Source organism: Leiobunum rupestre, chromosome 3 (assembly GCF_980474605.1).
Source record: "Leiobunum rupestre chromosome 3, qqLeiRupe1.1.hap1, whole genome shotgun sequence".
Taxonomy (NCBI): domain Eukaryota; kingdom Metazoa; phylum Arthropoda; class Arachnida; order Opiliones; family Sclerosomatidae; genus Leiobunum; species Leiobunum rupestre.
Genome location: NC_143386.1, coordinates 44,469,508 through 44,493,214, shown reverse-complemented (window position 1 = coordinate 44,493,214; position 23,707 = coordinate 44,469,508). Strand labels below are relative to the sequence as shown.

General features: G+C 38.8%; 2 protein-coding genes across 2 annotated transcripts; one reads left to right on the top strand and one right to left on the bottom strand.

Moving 5' to 3' along the window:
- The first annotated feature begins 19,690 nt into the window (after positions 1-19,690).
- On the top strand, positions 19,691-21,441 carry LOC149951909 (protein-L-histidine N-pros-methyltransferase). The gene is made up of 6 exons (XM_090170152.1): positions 19,691-19,801; positions 19,875-20,008; positions 20,070-20,263; positions 20,336-20,548; positions 20,609-20,793; positions 20,863-21,441. The coding sequence occupies exons 2-6, from the start codon at positions 19,907-19,909 to the stop codon at positions 21,117-21,119; spliced, it is 951 nt and encodes a 316-aa protein (XP_090026278.1). The 5' UTR covers positions 19,691-19,801; positions 19,875-19,906; the 3' UTR covers positions 21,120-21,441.
- Positions 21,442-21,875: 434 nt separating this feature from the next.
- LOC149951908 (uncharacterized) lies at positions 21,876-23,651 on the bottom strand. The gene is made up of 7 exons (XM_090168365.1): positions 23,518-23,651; positions 23,351-23,458; positions 23,050-23,292; positions 22,741-22,980; positions 22,518-22,655; positions 22,362-22,456; positions 21,876-22,305 (listed from the first exon to the last, which is right to left on the bottom strand). Exons 1-7 carry the CDS (start codon positions 23,542-23,544, stop codon positions 22,110-22,112), a joined length of 1,047 nt encoding a protein of 348 aa, XP_090024491.1. The 5' UTR covers positions 23,545-23,651; the 3' UTR covers positions 21,876-22,109.
- Between the last annotated feature and the right edge of the window lie 56 nt (positions 23,652-23,707).

Sequence of the window (23,707 nt, the reverse complement as noted above, 5' to 3'; positions counted from 1 at the left end):
TATTTTTACCTCTCCGAGGGGACAAAGTCCCCTAGGAGGGGTTATACAACGACCGTGTCTGTCTGTGGGTGGGTCTGTGGGTGGGTCTGTGGGTGGGTCTGTGGGTGTGTCTGTCTGTCAGGACTGCGAACGCGTTCGCATTTTCGGCGCAAAGTGTAATCACTGCGTACGCAGTTTCTCAAAGGGTTGGCAAAACCACCGTGTGACGGTGAGCGTTAACGGATGCATTTGCGGTTTGGTTTGGATGGTGTTTTTTCGCTCACCGTCGTGACGGTTTGGTGTATTACGGTTTTTGTAATGTTTATGCGTAGGTTGTGAGTGTTGAATTTGTTGTGTTTGTGTTCTGATGGATGTGCATGTTGAGTCTGTTGTGTTTATATGGGCGTTTTCTCTCCAACTTCTTCTTAATGACTTTGGGACGGACCGAGTGCTGAGTGTAATGCTACCTCTCAACGTCCAATGGCAGGGTTTCCACCAGTTGTACACGGTATTCGTCTTAGTATCAATTTGCGATCGCATCGGGCGGGATTTGAACCCGAGACCTCCTGATTGACAGGCGGACGTTCTACCACAGAACCACCGACACTTGTTACGCCTTATTGAAAATTAGACCTTCAGCTTTATCGGAAGCGTATTTAATAGAGTACGAAATTTTGGTTTAATTGAAATAGAATTGAAATTGAAATTATTGCATCGAAGAAATTCTAATTTAGCGTTTCTCTATTGATTAAAAACAAATGCGCCACCCAGGTTTCGAACCCAGACCATTCGGCTTGGCAGTCGAGCGCTCTACCACAGAACCACCGATAGCTGCTTAGATTCACTGAAATTAAGACAGGCATCGTAAGCATAATAGGTAATAAAGTCTTTTTTTATTAATGAATTTATGAAGGCCTAATCTGGTATTTTTTAAAGGTTAAATCTTGTTTTAGCGCAGTCAGCCGAGATTAGAGGGTTAAAGGGTAGACCCTGTGGGTGGTCCACTTTCTTAACGACCTATATATAGTTCTGTTAATTCAAAGGAGATAATTTAACGTTAATTGCTTTAAAAGCTGGCGGTTAGTCAAGTGGCTCTCTGTGCTTTGTTGATGGTAAGGTTTTTGCTTCTTGTAAATACATTTGGTGTGGATATTTGGATATCTACGATTTCTAACGCAGTCAATGATTTCTTGGGTGTGCGAGTCATTATATGATATTGGAAATTGGACGGCATTGGTCTTTTTCATGTGGTATGCGTCACAACGTCAACAGGAAGTGAACGAGTCGTCCACTACCAGATATCTACGGTATCTTCATCAAGGGCGAGTGTTGAAATAAAATGAGCGTTAAAGATGCGGCAAGTATTTCGTAAGCGAGTAATTCCAAAAAGCCTCTGTAGATATTTATTTCATTAAAATTTGCTTCGTATTATATTTAACTGATAAACTTGTTCTGTAAAAGGGTTTAATTCAATTGTGCATTGTTATAGTACGTCTAACTTACTGTTGTAACTACTTAACTTATGATATTCTGAATAAATTAAAATTGGTCGTTTCGTCTCAATTATTTTAATTATAATAAAAATTTTATACCGGGCGGGATAGAAATGGGTTAATATGTTTAACAAATAACTCTAAATTGCGGAGATATATCTTTAAGGGTTATCTCGAGAAATTAATACCACTAGGGACAATTCTTCCGAGGAGAGGTATATTTTGGCTTGCCAACTTGTTTTGTTTTTCTTCTATCCAGGGGCACCGGATATGAGTTTGTAGCGTCATCTGTTATTTTTTGGAACTTTTATAACGTAATTTTTAGAATTCGTCTGCTATTTTTTCGATACCATTATTTATTTAAAAGCACGTGGGTTTGTTTGCCCCTGGATTGAGCGGAGAGAAAAATAAATTTCCGGTTTTTCAGACTCGCGCCTCTAGATAGGAATTAGGTAGGAAATCTTCTAAATTTCTTTCTCTCCGCAACAATAATGTTTTAAAGTTAATTTTCATAACTAAATACTTGTTTTAAGCGCCATAACATATATATTTTAGAATTCTGGACACAAAAATCCATCTAATGATGTACCCAAAATTCGATTAATAAGGGGTGAGATATGTGTCAAGGCCACGCCAACGGGGTGATACTTGCCGATACACCCGACTTGGCGCTTTCCCTAATCACTTCACCTCCCAACCGATTACAATCTCTACGCCCATTATGGATGAACTAACCGTTCTACTCACCAACGCCGACTCGCTCACCCTCTACAAACGCTCCGAACTGGCTCTCGTTATGGCCACTACTAACTCTAATATCGTGGCTATTACGGAAACTGGACTAAAACCCGAGGTCCTGGACAGTGAACTACACTTTCCGCATTTTAACATTTTTCGTCGTGATCGTCATGGTACAGCGAGGGGCGGTGGTGTAGCCCTCTTCCTATCCTCCACCATCACCGCGCAACCTGTTGACGGTATCTCACTGGCCACTTCCGACAGCCTCTCTGAACTACATGGCCTCGATGTCCTTACTGTGCGTTGCGCCTTCCCCGCACTGAATGCGCTTTTTGGCCTTATATATCGCTCTCCCTCTTAAACAACCATAGCGCCGTTCTTACCATTATTGACTCAATTGTTGGCCATTGCGCCTCCTACAACCTTGAACCCGTCCTCCTGGGTGATTTTAACTACCGGAATATCTCTTGGGCATCAGGTCTCCTGCTCCCTTCTGCAGACGAACCCACCCGAAACTTCCTAGACGCTGTCTTCCAAAGCCCTAGCGTCCTCGATCTGGTCTTCATCGCTGATGCCCACATTGTCTATGATGTTCTCTAACATACGCCTCTTGGTAAAAGCGATCACAATTTAATATTTTTCCGCATGGCATGCCCTACCTCTTCGCACCCCACCCGTCTGTGCCGGGACGTTTTTAAGGGCGATTACGACATCCTAAAAATACGGTGTAAAAAATGAGATTTAAAACTCCTTTTCCACACTATTTAAACACTTTTTTTTATCATTCTTTGTTTGTGACACACAATATTTCCAATAACCGTGTAATAACACTCCTTTAAATAGTCATTTTGCAACTTGTAAGCTTTAAATCACACCTTTAAAGGTGTTAATACACCCATTTCAAGAGTAAAATCACACCCGTGAAGGAGTTAAAAGTAACCTTTAGAGGTGTAAATAAGCCATTTTAAAGAATAAAATAACACTCTTAAAGGTGTAAATTCGCACTTTAAATATAAAAATTGTACCTGATGAGAGTTGAAATAGGTTCGTATAAAGAGTAAAATCACACTTTCAAAGGTGTAAAATCAGACTTTTAAAGGTGTAAAATCAGACTTTCAAAGGTGTAAATTCACTTGGTAAGAGATAAATAACACCTATAAAGTTGTTATAATGCCTTTTAAAAAGGTACATTCCACCTACAAGAGCTCAATAACAATTTTAATGGTGTTACTATGTCATTTTTGTAGTGTTCTAAACACCTTTCATTAGTTAAAAAACCATAGAAAAAAGTGTTGCAGTTTACAGCACGACAAACCGGGTGCATCTGTAAAATTATGCAGACAATTTACAAAAACAATAATTATAACTAAAGCAACGCCACAACGAACACGCTTTGCCTAAGACGTAATTTTAACCGCGATAAAGAGCAATAATGGCCGGGTGTTTTATACCGAAAACCAAGCGAGACAAAAAGTATTCTTATCTGCTAAAAAACAGAATGACAGAGAGATAAAATATGCATAAAAACTACTGATTATTGATAGCTTAAGAACAAAAAATGCCTTCATCTCATTTTTCTTAAAGGGAATATAACCTCAGGTATTTGGTGTGGAACACCAACGCTTGCAGCTCTGGCCGCTCTTGCCTTTGGCTTTAAAAATGTTTGGCGCCACTGTACAGGGACATTTGAAAAATTGAAGGGGTCTTCCGTAAAGATTGCTTTGCGGGTTATATTCCCTTCAAGTTTCTTACGTTTCTTGATTTTTGTCAGAGGATGCTAGGGGTGATAGGAATTAAGCTATAAAGGACATTGGTCAACTTGAAGTAAAGGTGGCTGAGATGTGTGAAGGAAAAGAAATTGACCCATCTAATAAGACTATTAATACGACTTATATTTTTGTGCGTTTTTTTTTATTCTTATTGTTTTGCATTTGTAGAGCGTTTATTTTATGAGGACTTAATAGTTTAAATGTTGTTATAATTTTCGTAACTTCAAAACGCAAAAATTGTAGGCTGAGCTCCGGCCCTGTGTCGGAGCCGCCCTGTTATAAAAGGGTGTGTAACCATCTACGGCTACTAATAAACCTGTAAACCTGTAAGTGATCACCCTCGATGAAAATATTACTTAAGGCGTAACGGCTGATCGTCTCGGAACAGGTTTGTTGTATATAATAGGTGTTTCTATAAAATAAATCAATAAAAAAATTAAATGTATAAAATGCTTTTTCTCACGTCACGAGCTTAAGCTTTTTAGTGCTTTATTGGCACGCGCTTTTCGCACGTCGACTTCAAATACCAAAATCTTTATCGACTCGAGCGCACGCTCTCTATCTTCAATAAATTTAGCTAGTGACGTAGAAAAACATTTACACGTGACCTAACGTATTTTATAGAAACACCTATTCACGGATGTGTATATGCTTTGCGCGATGGTGAAATTCGGGGTTATGGATTATTTCATTGGCCCAGCGTTGTAGATTTAATATTGTTATTTAACTATTAAAAATGGCGTATTAACACTTTTAAAGGTGTGATTTCACTCTAACAAAAGGGCGTATTAACACTTTTAAAGGTGTGATTTCACTCTAACAAAAGGGCGTGTTAACACTTTTAAAGGTGTGATTTCACTCTAACAAAAGGGCGTATTAACACTTTTAAAGGTGTGATTTCACTCTAACAAAAGGGCGTATTAACACTTTTAAAAGTGTGATTTCACTCTAACAAAAGGGCGTATTAACACTTTTAAAGGTGTGATTTCACTCTAACAAAAGGGCGTATTAACACTTTTAAAGGTGTGATTTCACTCTAACAAAAGGGCGTATTAACACTTTTAAAGGTGTGATTTCACTCTAACAAAAGGGCGTATTAACACTATTAAAGGTGTGATTTCACTCTTAATAAAGGGCGTATTAACGCTTAAAAGATGCGTCATAACTGATTAAAAGTGCGTTTACATGTTATTGGATTTATTGTTTCACAAACTGTGCAGAGTGCTTAAAACCGGTTTAATTGTTTGGTTAAGGTGTTGAATCTGGGTTGGGCTTATCAAATTGATTGTAAATGGTGTTAAAACGGTGTGAAATGAATCCCAATTTCTTGGAATGTTTATCTTATTTCAACATGTGTATAGTGTTGTCACACCATTCTTACACCTTTAAAAAGTTGCTCCGTTTTGGAAGTGTTAAAACGGTGTGAACGAGGTGTAACACTTTCTTAACACGTTTTAAACACCCCTATTTCTTAGAGTGTTCGGCTTCTCCCCCTTCATGCAACTTTGCTGGCAGAAACAGACTCACTGGTTTCAACTGTACAACTCAGGATGTTTTCAGGCAGCTCCGAGCCCTCAACCACAATCAGGCAGCGGGACCCGATGGTCTCCACCATTACCTCCTTAAATGGCTGTCGTCATCTCTTGCCACTCCGCTTGCCGCTATCATTAACCTGAGCTACAGCACCGGATTTGTCCCCAAGGGCTGGAAACAAGCCTCGATTACGCCGATACACAAAGCTGGGGTTCGCAACAACCCCTCCAACTACCACCTAGCCGAGGCTCCTCTTCGCCAGTTCCTGGACGAAACGGGTTTCCTCCACCCTTCCCAACATGGCTTCCGCCAACGACATTCATGTACCAGTAACCTCCTTACGGCCACCAATGATTGGACATCGTGGCTCGACGATGGGAAGCCAGTCGAGGTCGTCTACCTTGACTTTAGTAAGGCATTTGACACAATTCCACACCAAGGTCTTATTGAGGCGCTCCGTGATGCCGGGGTGGATGGTATGGCACTTAGGTGGTTCACAGACTTCATTACTGACATGAAGCACTCGGTGGTTCTCCAGGGTCACGCCTCTCGTCCTAGTACCCCGCCGAGTGGTGTCCCTCAGGGCTGTGTCCTGGGGCCCATCCTTTTTTAATCAACTCCTTGCCCAAAGCTGTTCGCCATTCCCGCATATACCAATTTGCCGACGACTCCAAATTAGCACATCCTGTCAATACTACCCACAACAGCCAGCTACTCCAGGAGCACATTGACGTCGTCTCTTCTTGAACCAAAGACCATAAAATGTCATTCAACATTGACAAAAGTGGCGTGCATCATCTGTTAGGTGATCAGGACCGCTTGGGCAAGGCCCACAATCACTTCATTAAACTAGCACGTGGCCTTGATCACCTCCCCCCGGTGACCGAAACTCTGCCCTACGCCTGGAATCTCCTAAACACCCGCACGCGGTCAATGACCTCCTCTACTTGTGAAATATGTCGTCGGGTTCCTCGGCCATGAATCCAGACGCCTTCTTTAGATTTGACGCCCTCCGTCGTACTCGAGCTAAGATCCTTAAACCACGCGTCCCGACCACCCTACGGCAATGGCACTTTGCATACCACACCGCCCATCGTTTCATCCGGTAACTTCTCCGCCCGAAACTCCACTAGTCCTCTGACTGGTTCCTCTTCTCCTCAACGGCTGTACAGTCCCGATCAAAGGTTTCTGGCCGTTTTCTCTTGGCTGCCATTTTGTTTCTATTTTAGGTAGAGAGCCAAATGATGGCTTCTATGAAAGACAACCCTCACGAAAATAATATAGGTGAAATTAATGCCCTATCACAATTAGGGCGCGAGCAAAGCCGGAAATAGCCCAACCCCTCCAAAATGACGTCATGAAAAATTTATATAATCAGAAGAAAATAGGGGAAGTACGTATCTGTAGCTTTGAGCCGTAGAAGTCGTCGTGTGACCCACGAAAACGCCTTTTTACGCATAATAAACCAAACTGAAAAAGTAGTCCTACTTTTGTTTTGATTCAACACGGCTATAATCGACGAAAGCAAATACGCCTTAGCTCAAATAGCAGAGAATGAGAAGGGCAATATGTTACAATTGTTCAATTTAAGAAAAATGACTTTTTAAACGATGTATTCATCCGCGATTTCCCGCCAAACCGTTTTGGCGCGAAAATTCGTGAAAAGTGACGCCTTTCCAAAGCTGACTAGAAGCGTACTTCCCCCTATTTTCTTCTGATATAATATATCGTGCCAACGCTCGTTTGAAGCGTCATAATATTTGGAAACATACTCTTTTTTCTTTTTTCAAATCGGATTTGTGGTTGTACAGTTATTGAAGAAATAGTGATGACGGAAAACATGCAAATTAACCCCAATTTAATTTTTAAGTGAAACAAAGGAAGCGTGAAAGTAGTATTTAAAATAAAAGTCCTCAGCTAGTTGTGTGTTTCGAGGCACTCCACCCCAGTAAGGTCCCCCTGCCCTTTTTCCCATGCCAGATTTCCCACCCCCCGCAAAAATAACATAAAAACTTGTCTGTCTCTCTCGTCCCAAATCCCCCAGTGAGGCAACCACTCCCCCCTTTTTCCCATGCGAGAATTTTCGTGGTACCCTTTTCCCCATAGCCAAAACACCGCAGTAAGGCACCCCTTGTAGAAAAATTAATATATGTAAATGTCTATAATAAAAATATTGCTAAATATAAGTTAAGAAAAAAAATATATAATATCGCGCGTGAAGATTTTTGATGTTATCGAGCGTGAAAAATTATCAGTTGTATATTTGAAGTTGTCCACGCGCGGACGTTTTGAAATCTCTTAATATAAAGTGAAATATTTATTTTCGAAGTCATCGTTATTTTTCCTTAACGGTTCCAAGTTAGGTTTAGTTAGGCCTAGTTTATTCAGTCGGCTAGGCAATACTATAAACAGTTGCTCTCCCATTATTACAACGTAAAACCTTCAACATCTTTAACATATTTGGTGCCGAAACCCGGGAACGTCATTTACGTGCCTACTTGGAAGCTGCGATGGCTGCACTGAGAGAAAAAACCGTAGTTTTAACAGAACATTTTTACCTCTCCGAGGGGACAAAGTCCCCTAGGAGGGGTTATTACATGAAAATATGATGCAACACGTTGACAGAATAGTCCTGTAAATATTACCGGGTTTTGGTATTTTTTAAAGATAATATTTACAGGAATAACGTGTATTCTTTAAGAAAGGTATTTACCGTAAAAAGTACCGAAGAGGTACGTAAAAACCTTTAGCACATTTTAAATCTGTATAAATTACAGGGAAAATGTCTGTGAATTTGTCAGTGCACATTGCAAAATTAACATAAATATAATGCTTTCGCTAAGTAAGTTAGCTTACGTTAAAAGTACAGTTTGATGTCGTAAATACGTTTTATGTAATTGAAAACTGTAGGTTTTACATATATGGGAAGCTAAAATATACATGTTTGAAGGGAAAAATTCACAAGTTCATAACGAGAACTTTTAATGAAAAATCAATTTTAAATATTTTAGACCACATTTATTACATAACACCATAAGTTTATTTTCGCAACGCAATTTTTTAATGACAGTATGTTTTTCTAATAAAAATATATTTTAAATTTAAAAGTATACTCTTACTTTTACCAAATAATAATAAACTATTCAGTTGGAACAAGTGGCGTAGTTAGGGGGGCACAGGTGGCACGTGTATATACAATTTATGTATTTTTTTTGTTTCTATTGTGTGCCCCCTCCGAAATTAAATCCCGGCTACGCTACTGGGTGGAACGTTACATTTATTATTATAAGCGCTCACTTAAATCCCAAAATCGTCTGCTAAAACTCGTTCTTAGGTAACTATCACCAAACACTCCTAGCTTTGTTAAACCTGGTGGTAGAAATGCGGAACTCGATGATCCACCATAAACATGGAACTACGTACTCCCTTTAAGGTACTAATTTTTATCTCTCCGCGGGTACATTCCTGTTACGCAGTATAAACAAGTTGGCAAGCCAAAATATACCTCTCCTCGGAAGAATTGTCCCTAGTGGTATTAATTTCTCGAGATAACCCTTAAAGATATATCTCCGCAATTTAGAGTTATTTGTTAAAAATATTAACCCATTTCTATCCCGCCCGGTATAAAATTTTTATTATAATTAAAATAATTGAGACGAAACGACCAATTTTAATTTATTCAGAATATCATAAGTTAAGTAGTTACAACAGTAAGTTAGACGTACTATAACAATGCACAATTGAATTAAACCCTTTTACAGAACAAGTTTATCAGTTAAATATAATACGAAGCAAATTTTAATGAAATATCTACAGAGGCTTTTTGGAATTACTCGCTTACGAAATACTTGCCGCATCTTTAACGCTCATTTTATTTCAACACTCGCCCTTGATGAAGATACCGTAGATATCTGGTAGTGGACGACTCGTTCACTTCCTGTTGACGTTGTGACGCATACCACATGAAAAAGACCAATGCCGTCCAATTTCCAATATCATATAATGACTCGCACACCCAAGAAATCATTGACTGCGTTAGAAATCGTAGATATCCAAATATCCACACCAAATGTATTTACAAGAAGCAAAAACCTTACCATCAACAAAGCACAGAGAGCCACTTGACTAACCGCCACCTCTTAAAGCAATTAACGTTAAATTATCTCCTTTGAATTAACAGAACTATATATAGGTCGTTAAGAAAGTGGACCACCCACAGGGTCTACCCTTTAACCCTCTAATCTCGGCTGACTGCGCTAAAACAAGATTTAACCTTTAAAAAAAACCAGATTAGGCCTTCATAAATTCATTAATAAAAAAAGACTTTATTACCTATTATGCTTACGATGCCTGTCTTAATTTCAGTGAATCTAAGCAGCTATCGGTGGTTCTGTGGTAGAGCGCTCGACTGCCAAGCCGAATGGTCTGGGTTCGAAACTTGGGTGGCGCATTTGTTTTTAATCAATAGAGAAACGCTAAATTAGAATTTCTTCGATGCAATAATTTCAATTTCAATTCTATTTCAATTAAACCAAAATTTCGTACTCTATTAAATAAGCTTCCGATAAAGCTGAAGGTCTAATTTTCAATAAGGCGTAACAAGTGTCGGTGGTTCTGTGGTAGAACGTCCGCCTGTCAATCAGGAGGTCTCGGGTTCAAATCCCGCCCGATGCGATCGCAAATTGATACTAAGACGAATCCAAAAGCATGGTTAGTCCTGGCCCAATGGTTGATATACATTTTCAAAATTTAATGAAATTTCGAAAAAAACACTTTATTTAGGGTAGTTTTGGATTAGTCCCAGTGATCCGCGGTGGGTCTCGTTCGACTCAGCGTCAAAACATACTAAAGAAACGATACCCAGCTTGACTCGATTGCTAAATTTAACATTTGGGCTTCTGTTTTTCATATTAGAGAAAAAAGCACGTGATTCAGTACAAATTCGGCCATAACGCAGAAACGGTTCATCCTACGGGCATGCGACTCAGGGTGAAATGTACCACCGGGAACAACACCAAACACGGCCCAATTCGGTGAAAGCAAATTTCGGGGGCAACTGCCCCCTCCTGCCCCCTTGCCCCCCCAAAAACTGTGTTGTCCACCCCGCATCGCTGCGGACTCATCGGATCCTCAAAGTAGACAACAAAATAGAATTTTTAGGCCACATTGCAAGTTGGGACGAATTTTGCCGGTGAGCTACCCTCTTTTACCCGTACTATCTGTAAGCTAACAGAGTTTTAATGTTCCTAGGTTCAAGTTATCATAGAGGAATGTTCCTCCATGAAGTTATTGAGCTCGCGCGTTTTTTTTGTTTTTGTTTTTTTTTTAAAGGGAGCGCGCAAAATCACGCGAGCCACACTCCTTTGAAATATTAGGAGCGCGTGCCCAAAGGACCAAACTCAATTTTATACACGTATTTGTTTCACTGGCTAGCTTCCTAAGGCAAATAATTGAGACGAAACAATCGAGTTTAATTTATTCAGAATATTATAAATTAAGTAGTTACAACAGCGAGTTAGACTTACTAAAACAATGCACAATTGAATTTAACCCTTTTTACAGTACATGTTTATCAGTTGAATATAATACTAAGCAAATTTTAATGAAAGAAATATCTACAGATGGTAATTGTATTTTTCTCGCTTACGAAATACTTGCCGCATCTTTAACGCTCATTTTATTTCAACACTCGTAGACTTCCAGTTGACGTTGTGACACATATCGCATGAAAAAGACCAATGCCGTCCAATTTCCAATATCATATAATGACTCGCACACCCAGGAAATCATTGACTGCGTTAGAAATCGTAGATATCCAAATATCCACACCAAATATATTTACAAGAAGCAAAAACCTTACCGTCAACAAAGCACAGAGAGCCACTTGACTAACCGCCAGCTCTTAAAGCAATAAACGTTAAATTATCGTCTTTGAATTAACACAACTATATATAGGTCGTTAATAATACCCGTTAATAAATAACAAAAAACTAACAAAGTGGACCACCCACAAGGTTTACCCTTTAACCCTCTTATCTCGGCTGACTGCGCTAAAACAAGATTTAACCTTTAAAATTTCATTCGTAAAAAAAACCAGATTAGGCCTTCATAAATTCATTAATAAAAAAAGACTTTATTACCTATTATGCTTACTATGCGTGTCTTAATTTCAGTGAACCTAAGCAGCTATCGGTGGTTCTGTGGTAGAGCGCTCGACTGCCAAGCCGAATGGTATGGGTTCGAAACCTGGGTGGCGCATTTGTTTTTAATCAATAGAGAAACGCTAAATTAGAATTTCTTCGATGCAATAATTTCAATTTCAATTCTATTTCAATTAAACCAAAATTTCGTACTCTATTAAATACGCTTCCGATAAAGCTGAAGGTCTAATTTTCAATAAGGCGTAACAAGTGTCGGTGGTTCTGTGGTAGAACGTCCGCCTGTCAAGCAGGAGGTCTCGGGTTCAAATCCCGCCAGATGCGATCGCAAATTGATACTAAGACGAATACCGTGTACAACTGGTGGAAACTCTGACATTGGACGTTGAGAGGTAGCATTACACTCAGCACTCGGTCCGTCCCAAAGTCATTAAGAAGAAGTTGGAGAGAAAACGCCCATATAAACACAACAGACTCAACATGCACAACCATCAGAACACAAACACAACAAATTCAACACTCACAACCTACGCATAAACATTACAAAAACGTAATACACCAAACCGTCACGACGGTGAGCTAAAAACACCATCCAAACCAAACCGCAAATGCATCCGTTAACGCTCACCGTCACACGGTGGTTTTGCCAACCCTTTGAGAAACTGCGTACGCAGTGATTACACTTTGCACCGAAAATGCGAACGCGTTCGCAGTCCTGACAGACAGACAGACCCACCCACAGACCCACAGACAGACACGGTCGTTGTATAACCCCTCCTAGGGGACTTTGTCCCCTCGGAGAGGTAAAAATCTCTAATATTTTATTCAATGACGTTTTCGTCACTCTTTAATCATCAATATTTGAATTATTGCTGTGATACGCTAATGTTTTAAGTTGCTGAATTCCAGGCAAAAGAAGGAACTTATTGTACTTTTGTTGACCTTTTTGTACTGATCGACATAACGATTAATTTTCTTTTATTTTCGGCGTCCGCATACGATGGTCGACGTTTGTTCTGCACTTCAGCACTGGCGCCTCTAACGGCTGATCAGAAGCTCGTCCTGTGTTTTTAATGGGGTAACAATTTTTTTGTAGGGCGACGTCTGTCTAGTTAGCGAAGCGTATTAATAGTCTTTGCAGGAAAAATGTAGATTCTTAGATCGTAGAACTTCGTTTCTTCAAACTCTCGAACAATGTTGCCACTCCTTGGCATTTATCCAGGATCTTGGCATTTTGAGGTCGATCTTGGCATCAGGGTATATATTTTCCACACTTTGGCATTTCACCTAGGGTTTTTTTGGCCCAAAGATCTTATATTATCCGTATTATTTTCCTTTCGAAAACGTTACAAATTGGGATTTTACTATAATTTATCCTATTTAAGTTGGACTTCTAGGTCACTACGAGGCCGTGCGAACAGGGTTTGGCCACCTTGCGTACGAAGTATAAGTCAAACTATAAACATAAAAATCAGAAAGTAACTACATGTAGAACGATTTTTGCAAAGGTGGAATGCCCACAGATTACAACCGTAGCTTTGTCTTTACTAAAACAGTACTTCCAACTGTATATTTTACACATTCTTCAATATAATAAACATGAGTACGAGTGCGGTTGGGAACAAGATCACAGGGTTCTTCACAGTTAAACTTAGACACCATCTCATAATTTCTTAACAATATTCTGCAATGTAATAAACGTGACTACCCGTCAAATATGCAGTACTTCAAACTGTATATTTTACATATTCTTCTATGTAATAAACGTGACTACCCGTAAATTATACAGCACTTCCAACTGTATATTTTACACATTCTTCAATATAATACACATACGAACCCGTAAATTATACAATACTTAAAACTGTATATTTCACACATTCTGCAATGTAATAAACATGACTACCCGTCAAATATGCAGTACTTCAAACTGTATATTTTACATATTCTTCAATGTAATAAACGTGACTACCCGTAAATTATACAATACTTCCAACTGCATATTTCACACATTCTTCAATATAATACACATAAGTACCCGTAAAATATACAGTACCTCAGACTGTATATTTCACATATTCCTCGATATATTAAATATATCTTACTGTACAATATACGGTAATTTGAGCTGTATATTTTATAATAAACATAACTTACGGTAAAATATACAGTACTTCAGACTGTATATTTCACATATTTTTCCATAAAATACAAATAACTGTAAAATATACTGAGGGGCAAACTGTAGTTTAAACATTTTTAGCTAGAAACTGTACTATAGTGTATGTAAAATGTATAGATTTACCTACTGTTATGTTTACATATTGTCCTGTAACAACAAAAACCTCTACCGTAAACTTTTAAATGTAAAATCTACATTTTGTGTATGTACATAAATTTCACGAAATGATCCAGTTCAATCTACAGTAACGACATGGACACCCGTGGTTCCAAAATATACCTGTAAATTCGACAGCATATTTTTCTCTCAGTGTGGAGATCAGAAAAAGTTTATAAAGAAGCGGGAAACTACCCGAAGAACTACCACCAAAATTGTGGACGTAATAGAGAATGAATTGAATGAGAATCAGCCTAACGTACAAGAGCTTGAAGATGCTGTTGGGCAGTTGCAGTCCAAATTCAAAACATTAGTGGAACTAGACAACAAGATTGAAGACTTGATCACTGACGAAGGTGAATTTGAGATCGAGATAACCGAGACGGAGCAATATATGGATAGAGTGGTGCTATTTAAGAACAGAGGAATGACATGGCTCGAAAAGAAGGCAACTGGTGTCCGAGATCATCGCGATGTTAACAACGAGGACATTCCAGCAGCTATTCACGGTCCACCGGTTCGACTTCCAAAGCTGGAAATATGCAAATTTAACGGCGAAGTTTCGCTTTTTCAGAACTTTTGGGGCCAGTACGAGACTGCTATCCACAAAAACAATCACCTCAACGCCATAGATAAATTCACCTATCTCAAGGGCTACTTGGAAGGAACCGCCGCCAAGGTCGTATCCGGATTGAGCTTGTCCGCCGCTAACTACGAAATCGCCATTTCCCATCTCAAGGAACGATTTGGCCGTAAGGATTTAATAAACAGTTCGCATATGGAACGTCTGTTGAAGTTGCCAACAGTTAAGAAATCATCGGAAATCGTGACTCTTCGTCAGTTATACGACAGTTGTGAAATTGAAGCGTGAAGTTTGGAGGCTCTTGGCATTCCCAAGGATACCTACGGAAGTCTTTTAAGTCACCTGCTCGGAACTCGTCTACCGGAAGACATCGTTTTACCTTCCGCCGCGTCACTCAATGTTGTTGCCGAAAAATCAGTATGGTGTAACTTTTGTGAGAGTAATACTCATTATACAAGCGATTGCGACAAGTTTACCCCCGAGGAAAAGAAGAATTTGGCTGTCAAGAAGAGACTTTGTTTTTCGTGTTTAAGAAGAAACCATATGATAAGAGACTGCGGGGCAAGAAACAGACAGTGTAATTATTGTGGCCGTAAACACCACTACTCAATTTGCAACTCTAAAGAAGTCAAGAATTCCAGGATAAATAGTCAGAATACGTCAGAGCGGTACTCCAAAGTTGCGGAGGAAAATGTTACGCCGAAAGTTGTATTGTCGTGCGGAAATCCTGAAGTTGAAGGCGTAGTGCTGATGCAGACGGCTAAGATGGAAATATTGAGCGCCGATGGGAAGGGTCACGAATCACGTTGCCTTTTAGACACTGGAAGTCATTTGTCTTTCGTACGCGAAGACGTATCTCGTAAACTGAACCTTAAAGTGCTAGGGGAAGAGACCATAAAAATTCACGTTTTCGGACAAGATAGACCGGAAAGAGTTACCAGAAGAAAAGTCGTTATGATTTTAAGAAGTTTGTACGATCCTACTAAATCTGTGGAAATTGTCGCTATAGAAACTCCGAAGATCTGTGGAGCGGTATTCGCGATTCCCAGCGGGAATATAGTGAAGGAGGTGTCCGAGCGAGGTTATAAGTTGGCGGACGTCTCTGAGAAGAGTCAAATTTCGACAGCGGATTCCTCGATTGAAGTGCAAATTGGTTCAAACTTCTATTGGAACGTCGTAAAGGACGAAAGAGTGCGCTTGGGTGATTCTTTGGTGGCGTTGAGTACGGTTTTTGGATGGATGATTCACGGTACCGACGCGCGACATACCGTGGAGGTCGGAGTAAACTCGGTCGCTGTTTTGCGAGTAAAGCCTGGTTTTCACTTGGCGGTTTTTGGGCGACAAAGCCCGGCGTCGACGGAAAATGGGCGAAAATTTCCGTCGACGCCGGGCGGAAATTCCGTCGGTTTTCGGTTTTGTGTGGCGATTTTCATTTCTATTTTTTTCGCTCAGTTGGGCGATTTCGCTCTTTTTCAACCAATCAAAAACCATTTTCGAAAGGTGACTGTGACGTCAGGGGGATGGTTAATTTCCTGCTTCTTGCATCCGGAACTCGGCCACGTGCTTTTCTGTGAATTTTGGAACGTGTTTTTCTTGATACCCTTGTTGCCTTCTTTTCCAGTATGTTTCTTTCACACAAACCGATCTTTCATAACTCATATTTCTTTGAACACGATAGATCATGTAAAATAACATTAAATTTAAAATGCTTACATGAGCTTTAATCAATAGTTCACTATTATGATCAGATAAATCATCCATTTTAGGCCTAGGCTTAAATCTCCACTATCAGACGAAAACCGACGAACTCGCTGCCAGAAAGAAATCGCTTTATTTCCGCCCTAAAAAAAACGCCAAGTGAAAATGCTAAAACGCCGACAGTGAGCGAAACGTCGTAAACCATATCGCCGACGTCAAACTTTCTGTCGGTGATTTTCCGCCAAGTGAAAACCAGGCTTTAGCGTCGAAGAAGAAATATCGAGCCAAGTGCGAGCTTTTTGGGAATCTGATTCGATAGGAGTTTTGAGTGACAGCGAACCGAACTTAGAAGCCAAGGAGCAACTAGATAGATTTGAGAGTAATCTTCGAAACGTGGGTGGAAGATACGAAGTAGCCCTCCCATGGAACGATAGAAAGTTTGATTTGTCCAATAACTACGGAGTGGCGAAGAGACGATTTTCTCAACTAATGTGCAATTTGAGAAGAAATCCCACGGATTTTGAGCGTTACCACCAAGTGGTACTTGAGCAGCGAGATACTGGAATTATTGAGGAAGTGCCATGTGCGGAATTTCCAAGAGCGGATACTCCGGTTTACTATATCCCACACAGAGCAGTTATGAGAGAGGATAGTACAACTACCAAATTGAGGATAGTTTACGACGCTTCTTCACACGGCAAGAATGAACTATCTCTAAATGAATGCCTGGAAACTGGACCTTCTCTTCTACCAGAGTTATTGGATGTTTTGATTAGGTTTAGAGAGAAACCGATAGCTTTCACTGGCGATATCGAGAAGGCTTTTCACCAAATAAGTATCCGTGAAGTTGATAGAGATGCCTTGAGATTTTTGTGGGTGCAAAGTACTGCCGACGATGAAAACCAAGAATTAGTAACGTATCGTTTCGCTCGGTTGCCGTTTGGAGTAAATTCCAGCCCCTTCTTACTGAACGCTACGATTAAGAATCATCTACGTAAATATGAAGAGCGATATCCTGAAGTTTGCCAGGAATTAAACGAAAAATTATACGTGGATGATTTCATATCTGGTGAAGAATCAGTATCAAAGGCCCACAAATTGATATCGGACGCCATAATCGTGCTAAAGGACGCTGGAATGAATATGCTGGTACCCTTTTCCCCACAAAAATTACTCAAAAACTCGTCTTTCTCTCTTCTCCCCCCCCCCCACCCCAGTAAAGCACCCCTCCCCCTTTTTCCCATGCGAGAATAACCGGAGTACTTTTCCCCCCCGCGAAAATAACTAAAAAACTCTCCTTTCTAAAATAACGGGCTCGTCCTTGAGCCCCGACTTCCCTCTGTCCCGCGGGCCGCTCGGTCTATAGTCGAAGCATGGACTAATTAATTAGTCCATGGTCGAACCACCTCGATAACGAAGTGAAAGGCAGTTTAGTTTCCCTCTGTTCCGCGGGTCACTTTCTCTTCACGACGAACTTCCTTACTGACTAACCAAAAGCTCAAACGACGACGACGACGAAGTGGTTTTTATAATATAGACTAGCCGAGAAGCCCGCCCTACGGGCAGGGCCTCAGCTAGTTGTGCGTTTCGAGATGCATTAATTAATCATATAAAGTTATTTATGGTATTGGTCACAAACTCATATCTTTCTCGTCCCAAAAAACTATAGTAGAACCACCCTGGGGTAGCAAGCCCCCCTCCAGCTTTTTCTCATGCGAGAATTACCGTGTTACCCTTTTCCCCCTGCGAAAATTACTAAAAAACTCGCCTTTCTCTATCGTCCCAAACCCCCCTGTACCCCTGTAAACCCCCTGTATCCAATGACCGATTTGCTCCCCTCCTCATGAAGAACAGAAAACTACGCTCGTCCTTGAGCCCCGACTTCCCTCTGTCCCGCGGGCCGCTCTGTCTATAGTCGAACCACCTCAGTAACGAAGCGGAAGGCAGTCTCGGTTTAGCTCTGTTCAGCGGGTTGATTTCTCCTCGCCGGCCCGCCTTCGCCTTCCTTACTGACTAACCAAAAGCTCGAACGACGACGAAGTGGTTTTTAGTTCCACATCGATATATATATATCGAAGTGGGACTATTGCTATGGACGGAATGTCGTTAAGTGTTGTTGTGGTTGGTTTGTTTGTTTGTTTGTTTTTTGTGGAAAGCGACGACACGATAGAACGCGCAGTGCCGTTAATTTCCGACCCCTCCGACCTACCCCCTTAAAGGGAGAGTGATCGAAAAAAACAAGTTAGTAAATTCTTCGGTATTTTTTTATGAATTTGCAAATTTTCATGACTTTTGGTGCCTAAACTACCCAAATGTTTGATATATATTTCCTAAAATAAACCCATTTTAATCCCAGTTTAAGAATTTCTATAAATCATATTTCCACTAATTTCTATAATTTAAAAGAATTATGTTCGTCGTGTTTTGCTTACATATTTCACCTTTGATACTTTCCGTCTATCTAACGATAGGAAATCATATGGCCTCAACAGCTTTTGTATTGCTTTGCCCAACCTCGTATCCTGAAGGTGGGTGGTGCCCAATTTTTAATCCTTCAACTTAGGACGGTATTTTATATATCGAACGATAGGAAATCACATGGCCTCAACAGCTTTTGTATTTTTTTGCCCACCCGGGTTTCCTGATGGTGGGCGGCATCCACTCTTTAACTTAGGATGGCAATTTATTTATCAAACGATAAGAAATCACGTAGCCTCAACAGCTTTTGTATTAGTTTGCCTACCTGTGTCTACTAAGGGTGTATGGGTTTGCCCACTCGAATACACTGATGTGATCATGTGGAACTAATATTACGGCCTGGGCCGACTTGTTATACAGTGGCGTAGCGTGTATTTCTTCCGCCCGGGGCAGACCCTAAATTTTCCGCCCCCCCTATTTTCGCAACTAAGCATAAAATCAGTGAAAATTCTGTGGTACTCTGTTGCTCTGTTGATTCAAGTCGTTTAAAAATTAAAATTTTACTCTGCGTGTTTTTTGCAACGCGAACTCTTTAATGTAATGGTGAATATTAAATTTGTACCTCTTGTTCGATTGCCAAGATACCCAGATTTGTTAATCTCGACGTGCACATTGTAGACCTTAAATAATTTCTTATCACTTTTTTGGTCCACGATCTCAGCCAGCCGCGTTCGTTTCAATTTCCCAGGCCGCCCCCTACATTTAAGCCGCCCGGGGCCATGGCCCCCTTTGCCCCTCCCACGCTACGCCACTGTTGTTATAATATAGATAAAATTGTGTAAAAAGTGGTCCTTCCCAACTTGTTAAAATGTTGCTCTTACGTCACAAGACCCAGCTTGTATATTCTTCGCACGTGAGATTTGAAAAACGTTTCTCCTTTGTTTCTCGTAGAATGATTCTCCATGGTAAATAATAAGTTTAATATATAAGAGAAAGAGACTGTGACGTAAGAGCAACATTAAAACAAGAAGGCCACGTTACTTTATAAAAAGAACTACTATTTGCTATGGCGGCGGATTTTCTCGTAAATTGTGGTGATGTTTCGTTTAATTATTCTTATGAATATAGTTTGTTTCGAAAACTCACAGAAAATATATATAATTTTAGGCCACAATAATTGAATTTAGGGATTTATTATAATGGCTTTGGGCTACCGACCAATATTTCGCAGTTCTTTAGCTAGAGCTTTGTACGAAAGGATTCAAAAGGAAGAGGATCTCAGAAATTATGACAAAACACTGGTAGCTTATCTATTCTAAACGTTAATTCCCCTATTAATAAATTAATTTCGTCATTTTTAAGTGGTATAAATGCAATCTGGACATGATATTACCAGAGGAACTTCGTAAACGCTTTATTCATAACCGATTTGATGAAGAATCTGAAGAATTCTTAGATCGCTGTTACGAAAAATCAGACTGGATATTTACCCATTTGTTCCACGCAGTTGCTAAAGTATTTTTATGTTGGTTCATGACCAAAACCTCAGCAAATGGGTTAGTTAAATTCTGAAAACCATATTTAAGTTATTGTTACGGGATTAATATATGGATTGTACATTTTTGTAGGTTCTTGGGACGAGGTTCCATGTTTGTATTTTCAAAAGCTCAAGTTCAAAATTTATTAAGTCTTCCAAGTCCAGAAATAAAGTTGAACTACCTTCTTGATATTGGAGCAGGGGATGGGGCAGTCACACGTAATCTAGCTCAACATTTTCATAATATCCATGTCACAGAAGTATCTCCGGTTATGAGGCGTCTTCTTGGAAAACAAGGATTTCAGTATAATATCTGTTATAAATAATTAAATAATACAAATATTGAAATTTCCTTTTCTTTCAGAGTGTTAGATATTGATACTTGGTATCGTAGTTCATACGAATATGATGTCATAAGCTGCTTAAACGTCTTGGATCGCTGTGATAAACCAATATCACTCCTAAACCAAATGAAATCTAAGCTAAAACCACATACAGGGATGCTAGTAATAGCCATGGTTTTGCCTCTTTATCAATATGTCGAATCTGGTAATTTTCGTAATTGCGTCTTCTTCCCTGTCATTGTGTATTAAAGATGTGGTGTCTTTATAAAAATAGCCAAAAATCACCTTCCCAATGAAGAAATTAACGTTGAAAGTGATATACCAGCTGAAACTCAGTTTTCGCAGTTGGTTGAGAAAGTTTTCACTCCACTTGGACTGGAAGTTTTCAGCTGGAGTAAAGTTCCGTATTTATCAGAGGGTGACATTGACCAATATTTTTATTGGTTAGATGACTATGTCATAGTTCTGAAACAAAAAGACATTACCCCAGGATATATCAATATGAATAACACCTGTTACATCACCAGCTGACCAAAGTTTTTACATACTCAGAGCTAAAGATTTAAATTATTAAATAAATTTTCAATTTAATGGCACAAAATTTTACATTAAAAATGAATGGGAGGAATTTACGTTTTGTTCTTTAGTAGTATAGCGGAATTTTTTTTATATGCAATACAACATTTGTTTCAGATTTTGTTTTTTGTTAAAAAGACTTTTTTCAACATTATGTAAATAGTTCATAAGGTTGACATTTATTTGTATTTTAGGCTCGGATGATTTTTATGGGAAAATAAATATATCACAATGTTATGTTATAAGAATTTAAATTAACTAGCACCAAACATTAAGAAAAAGGAAAATTTGGTTTTTTAGATTTAGAATAACTGCTTATCTATTCCTTTCCCTATTTTAAAGAAATTTTTACTTTTAATTCGTTTATGATGGAAATGTTTTTATAGACCAAAATCAAGAATCCTCATTGATATTAATTTACTAAGGCCTTTTTTATATTCTAACTTCAATGGCACTATGTTCAATTAAATAGGGCACCAATTAATTTTTTCCATTACGTTTGGATCTATTATTAAAGTCTAAAATTGTATTATTTTGTTCATGTATTGCTATAATTTAAAAATTCTAAATTTTGGAAAAACTAGATTATATTTTTTCAAACATTTTGATAAATGAGGCTAGTTCTCATTGGAATGCTTTTTAAAATCTTTTTCATAGGAGTCTCAATGTACTCGAGATCATGTGATCAATATCAATATTATAATGACAAACAAATGTTTTAAGGATTATAGAAATACTGATGCTAATAAGTAACTGGATGGAAAATAGATGATTGTACTACCAATTAACTACTGACTGAAAAACGTTGGACCTATAACAAGCTATTGCCAGAAAAAGTGTTAATCTCAATGTGGCCAAATATTATCCTGCCAAAATATTTATACAGTGATTTGGAAAGAGTATCACCGCCTAAATATTTGTACAGAGGCATTATTATACAGACTATCACCGTCTAAATATTAACTGGTCCTGATTAACGCAATCAGTTCTCATAGGCGCCCATTGGTAGATGTGCGGACCACCATTTGAAAGGCATGAAGAACCACCATTTTTAGGGCTAACGAATGCATCGTTACTCCACACATCGGCTCTTCTATCTGGCTTGTTCTGCATGTATTGTTGTTCTTCATGCGGCAAGGCCCTACAGATAGAAATTTAACAATACTTTTCCAGAATTTAACTGATGACTTATCTTACCCGAATAGAATCCATACAATGTAATAGCACAGGCAAAAGCCCCCAACAATAACAAGGCCTATAATTAAACACAAATACACAGCTACATGACGCACCTAAACATAAAAATTGCAAATTAATTAAATTTTATTAATTTTAAGTAATTATTTCAGTTACCTCTGTTATATTGTCATCCCAAAACTTTTCGCAAGTCAAATATGAACATATAGCTTTGTTCATTTCATCTTCAATGTCTTCAAAATCTTTAACTGATAAATTAATTAACAAGCCAACAGTACATTGTCTAATTACAGCCTGTAAAGATAAATGGACTTAAAAATTTGGCAATTTTATAATAATAATAATAAACTTTATTTATAACGGGGGTATAGTTACTTACACGGCAGCGTTCCATTAAATATTCCATTTTCTTTGGATCACAAGGACCACGATGGGCAAACTTTTTAGCTTTGTCAAAATTTTGAGCATTTTCCTTATGTTCAATAGCAAGTAGGTCTTTCTTAGATCTCAAAGGCATTTCAACGCTTTTTCGTTTTAGCTTCTCTTGTTTGAGTTTCTTACTCATAACCTCGCACCGCATGATATCGCAATAGCTAGCTAAGCACACATTGTCTTCATCCTAGAAATTAATTATAAACAACGTAATGAATATAAGAAGCCAAAATATAATAACAGGTAGAAATTTTACGCCATTAGATGAAATATAAATATGTTCCATGCTGTGAATAACTCCATTTTCTTCGCAATTTAGTTTTTGACCACACATAGGGCAAAGCCAATTCTCATTTGGGTCAAGATCCATAGATACATAAGGCTCCAAAGATACGGTAAAAAGATTGTGTTTAGGCCAGCCAAAAATATCTCTTTTGCTATGAAAAGGGCAGTCCAAAGGCAAAGAAGCTCGGTAGCGATTTAATATCGGTAAAACTTTCTGTAAAAAAAGATTGAAAATAAAAAACTTGGCCAAACAAAATACGAGAGAAAGATACCTTTTCAATCAACAATTGAACAATTTGTGAATCTTCATAAGAACAAGAGAGTAACGTGGTTGAAGGGCCATTCCAACCAACGTGCGATAATAAAAGGAATATTACGACCTGTTATAGGTAAAAATAAAACTTACCAAAGGCCTAATACAAAATCACATTTCTCATACCTCAGCGCAAAAATATTTACGATACATTTTGTTAAGACTTCATTGTGAGATAGAAAAGACTACTATGTTTGTGTTATTTGAATATAAAGCGTATTTTGGAAAAGAATATTGGAAGAAATTGACCAGGACTCTTGTAGATTCCCAGCATTTTGTTACAAACATTATTGATTTACAGAGTATTGATTAGTAA

Coding starts and splice junctions, on each gene's coding strand:
- LOC149951909 (XM_090170152.1), top strand. CDS start 19,907: ATGGCTTTGGGCTACCGACCAATATTTCGCAGTTCTTTAGCTAGAGCT. Junction 20,009..20,069: donor GAAATTATGACAAAACACTG/GTAGCTTATCTA, acceptor GTCATTTTTAAG/TGGTATAAATGCAATCTGGA. Junction 20,264..20,335: donor ACCAAAACCTCAGCAAATGG/GTTAGTTAAATT, acceptor ACATTTTTGTAG/GTTCTTGGGACGAGGTTCCA.
- LOC149951908 (XM_090168365.1), bottom strand. CDS start 23,544: ATGTATCGTAAATATTTTTGCGCTGAG. Junction 22,981..23,049: donor TTTATATTTCATCTAATGGC/GTAAAATTTCTA, acceptor ATTAATTTCTAG/GATGAAGACAATGTGTGCTT. Junction 22,457..22,517: donor GGGATGACAATATAACAGAG/GTAACTGAAATA, acceptor TTTTATGTTTAG/GTGCGTCATGTAGCTGTGTA.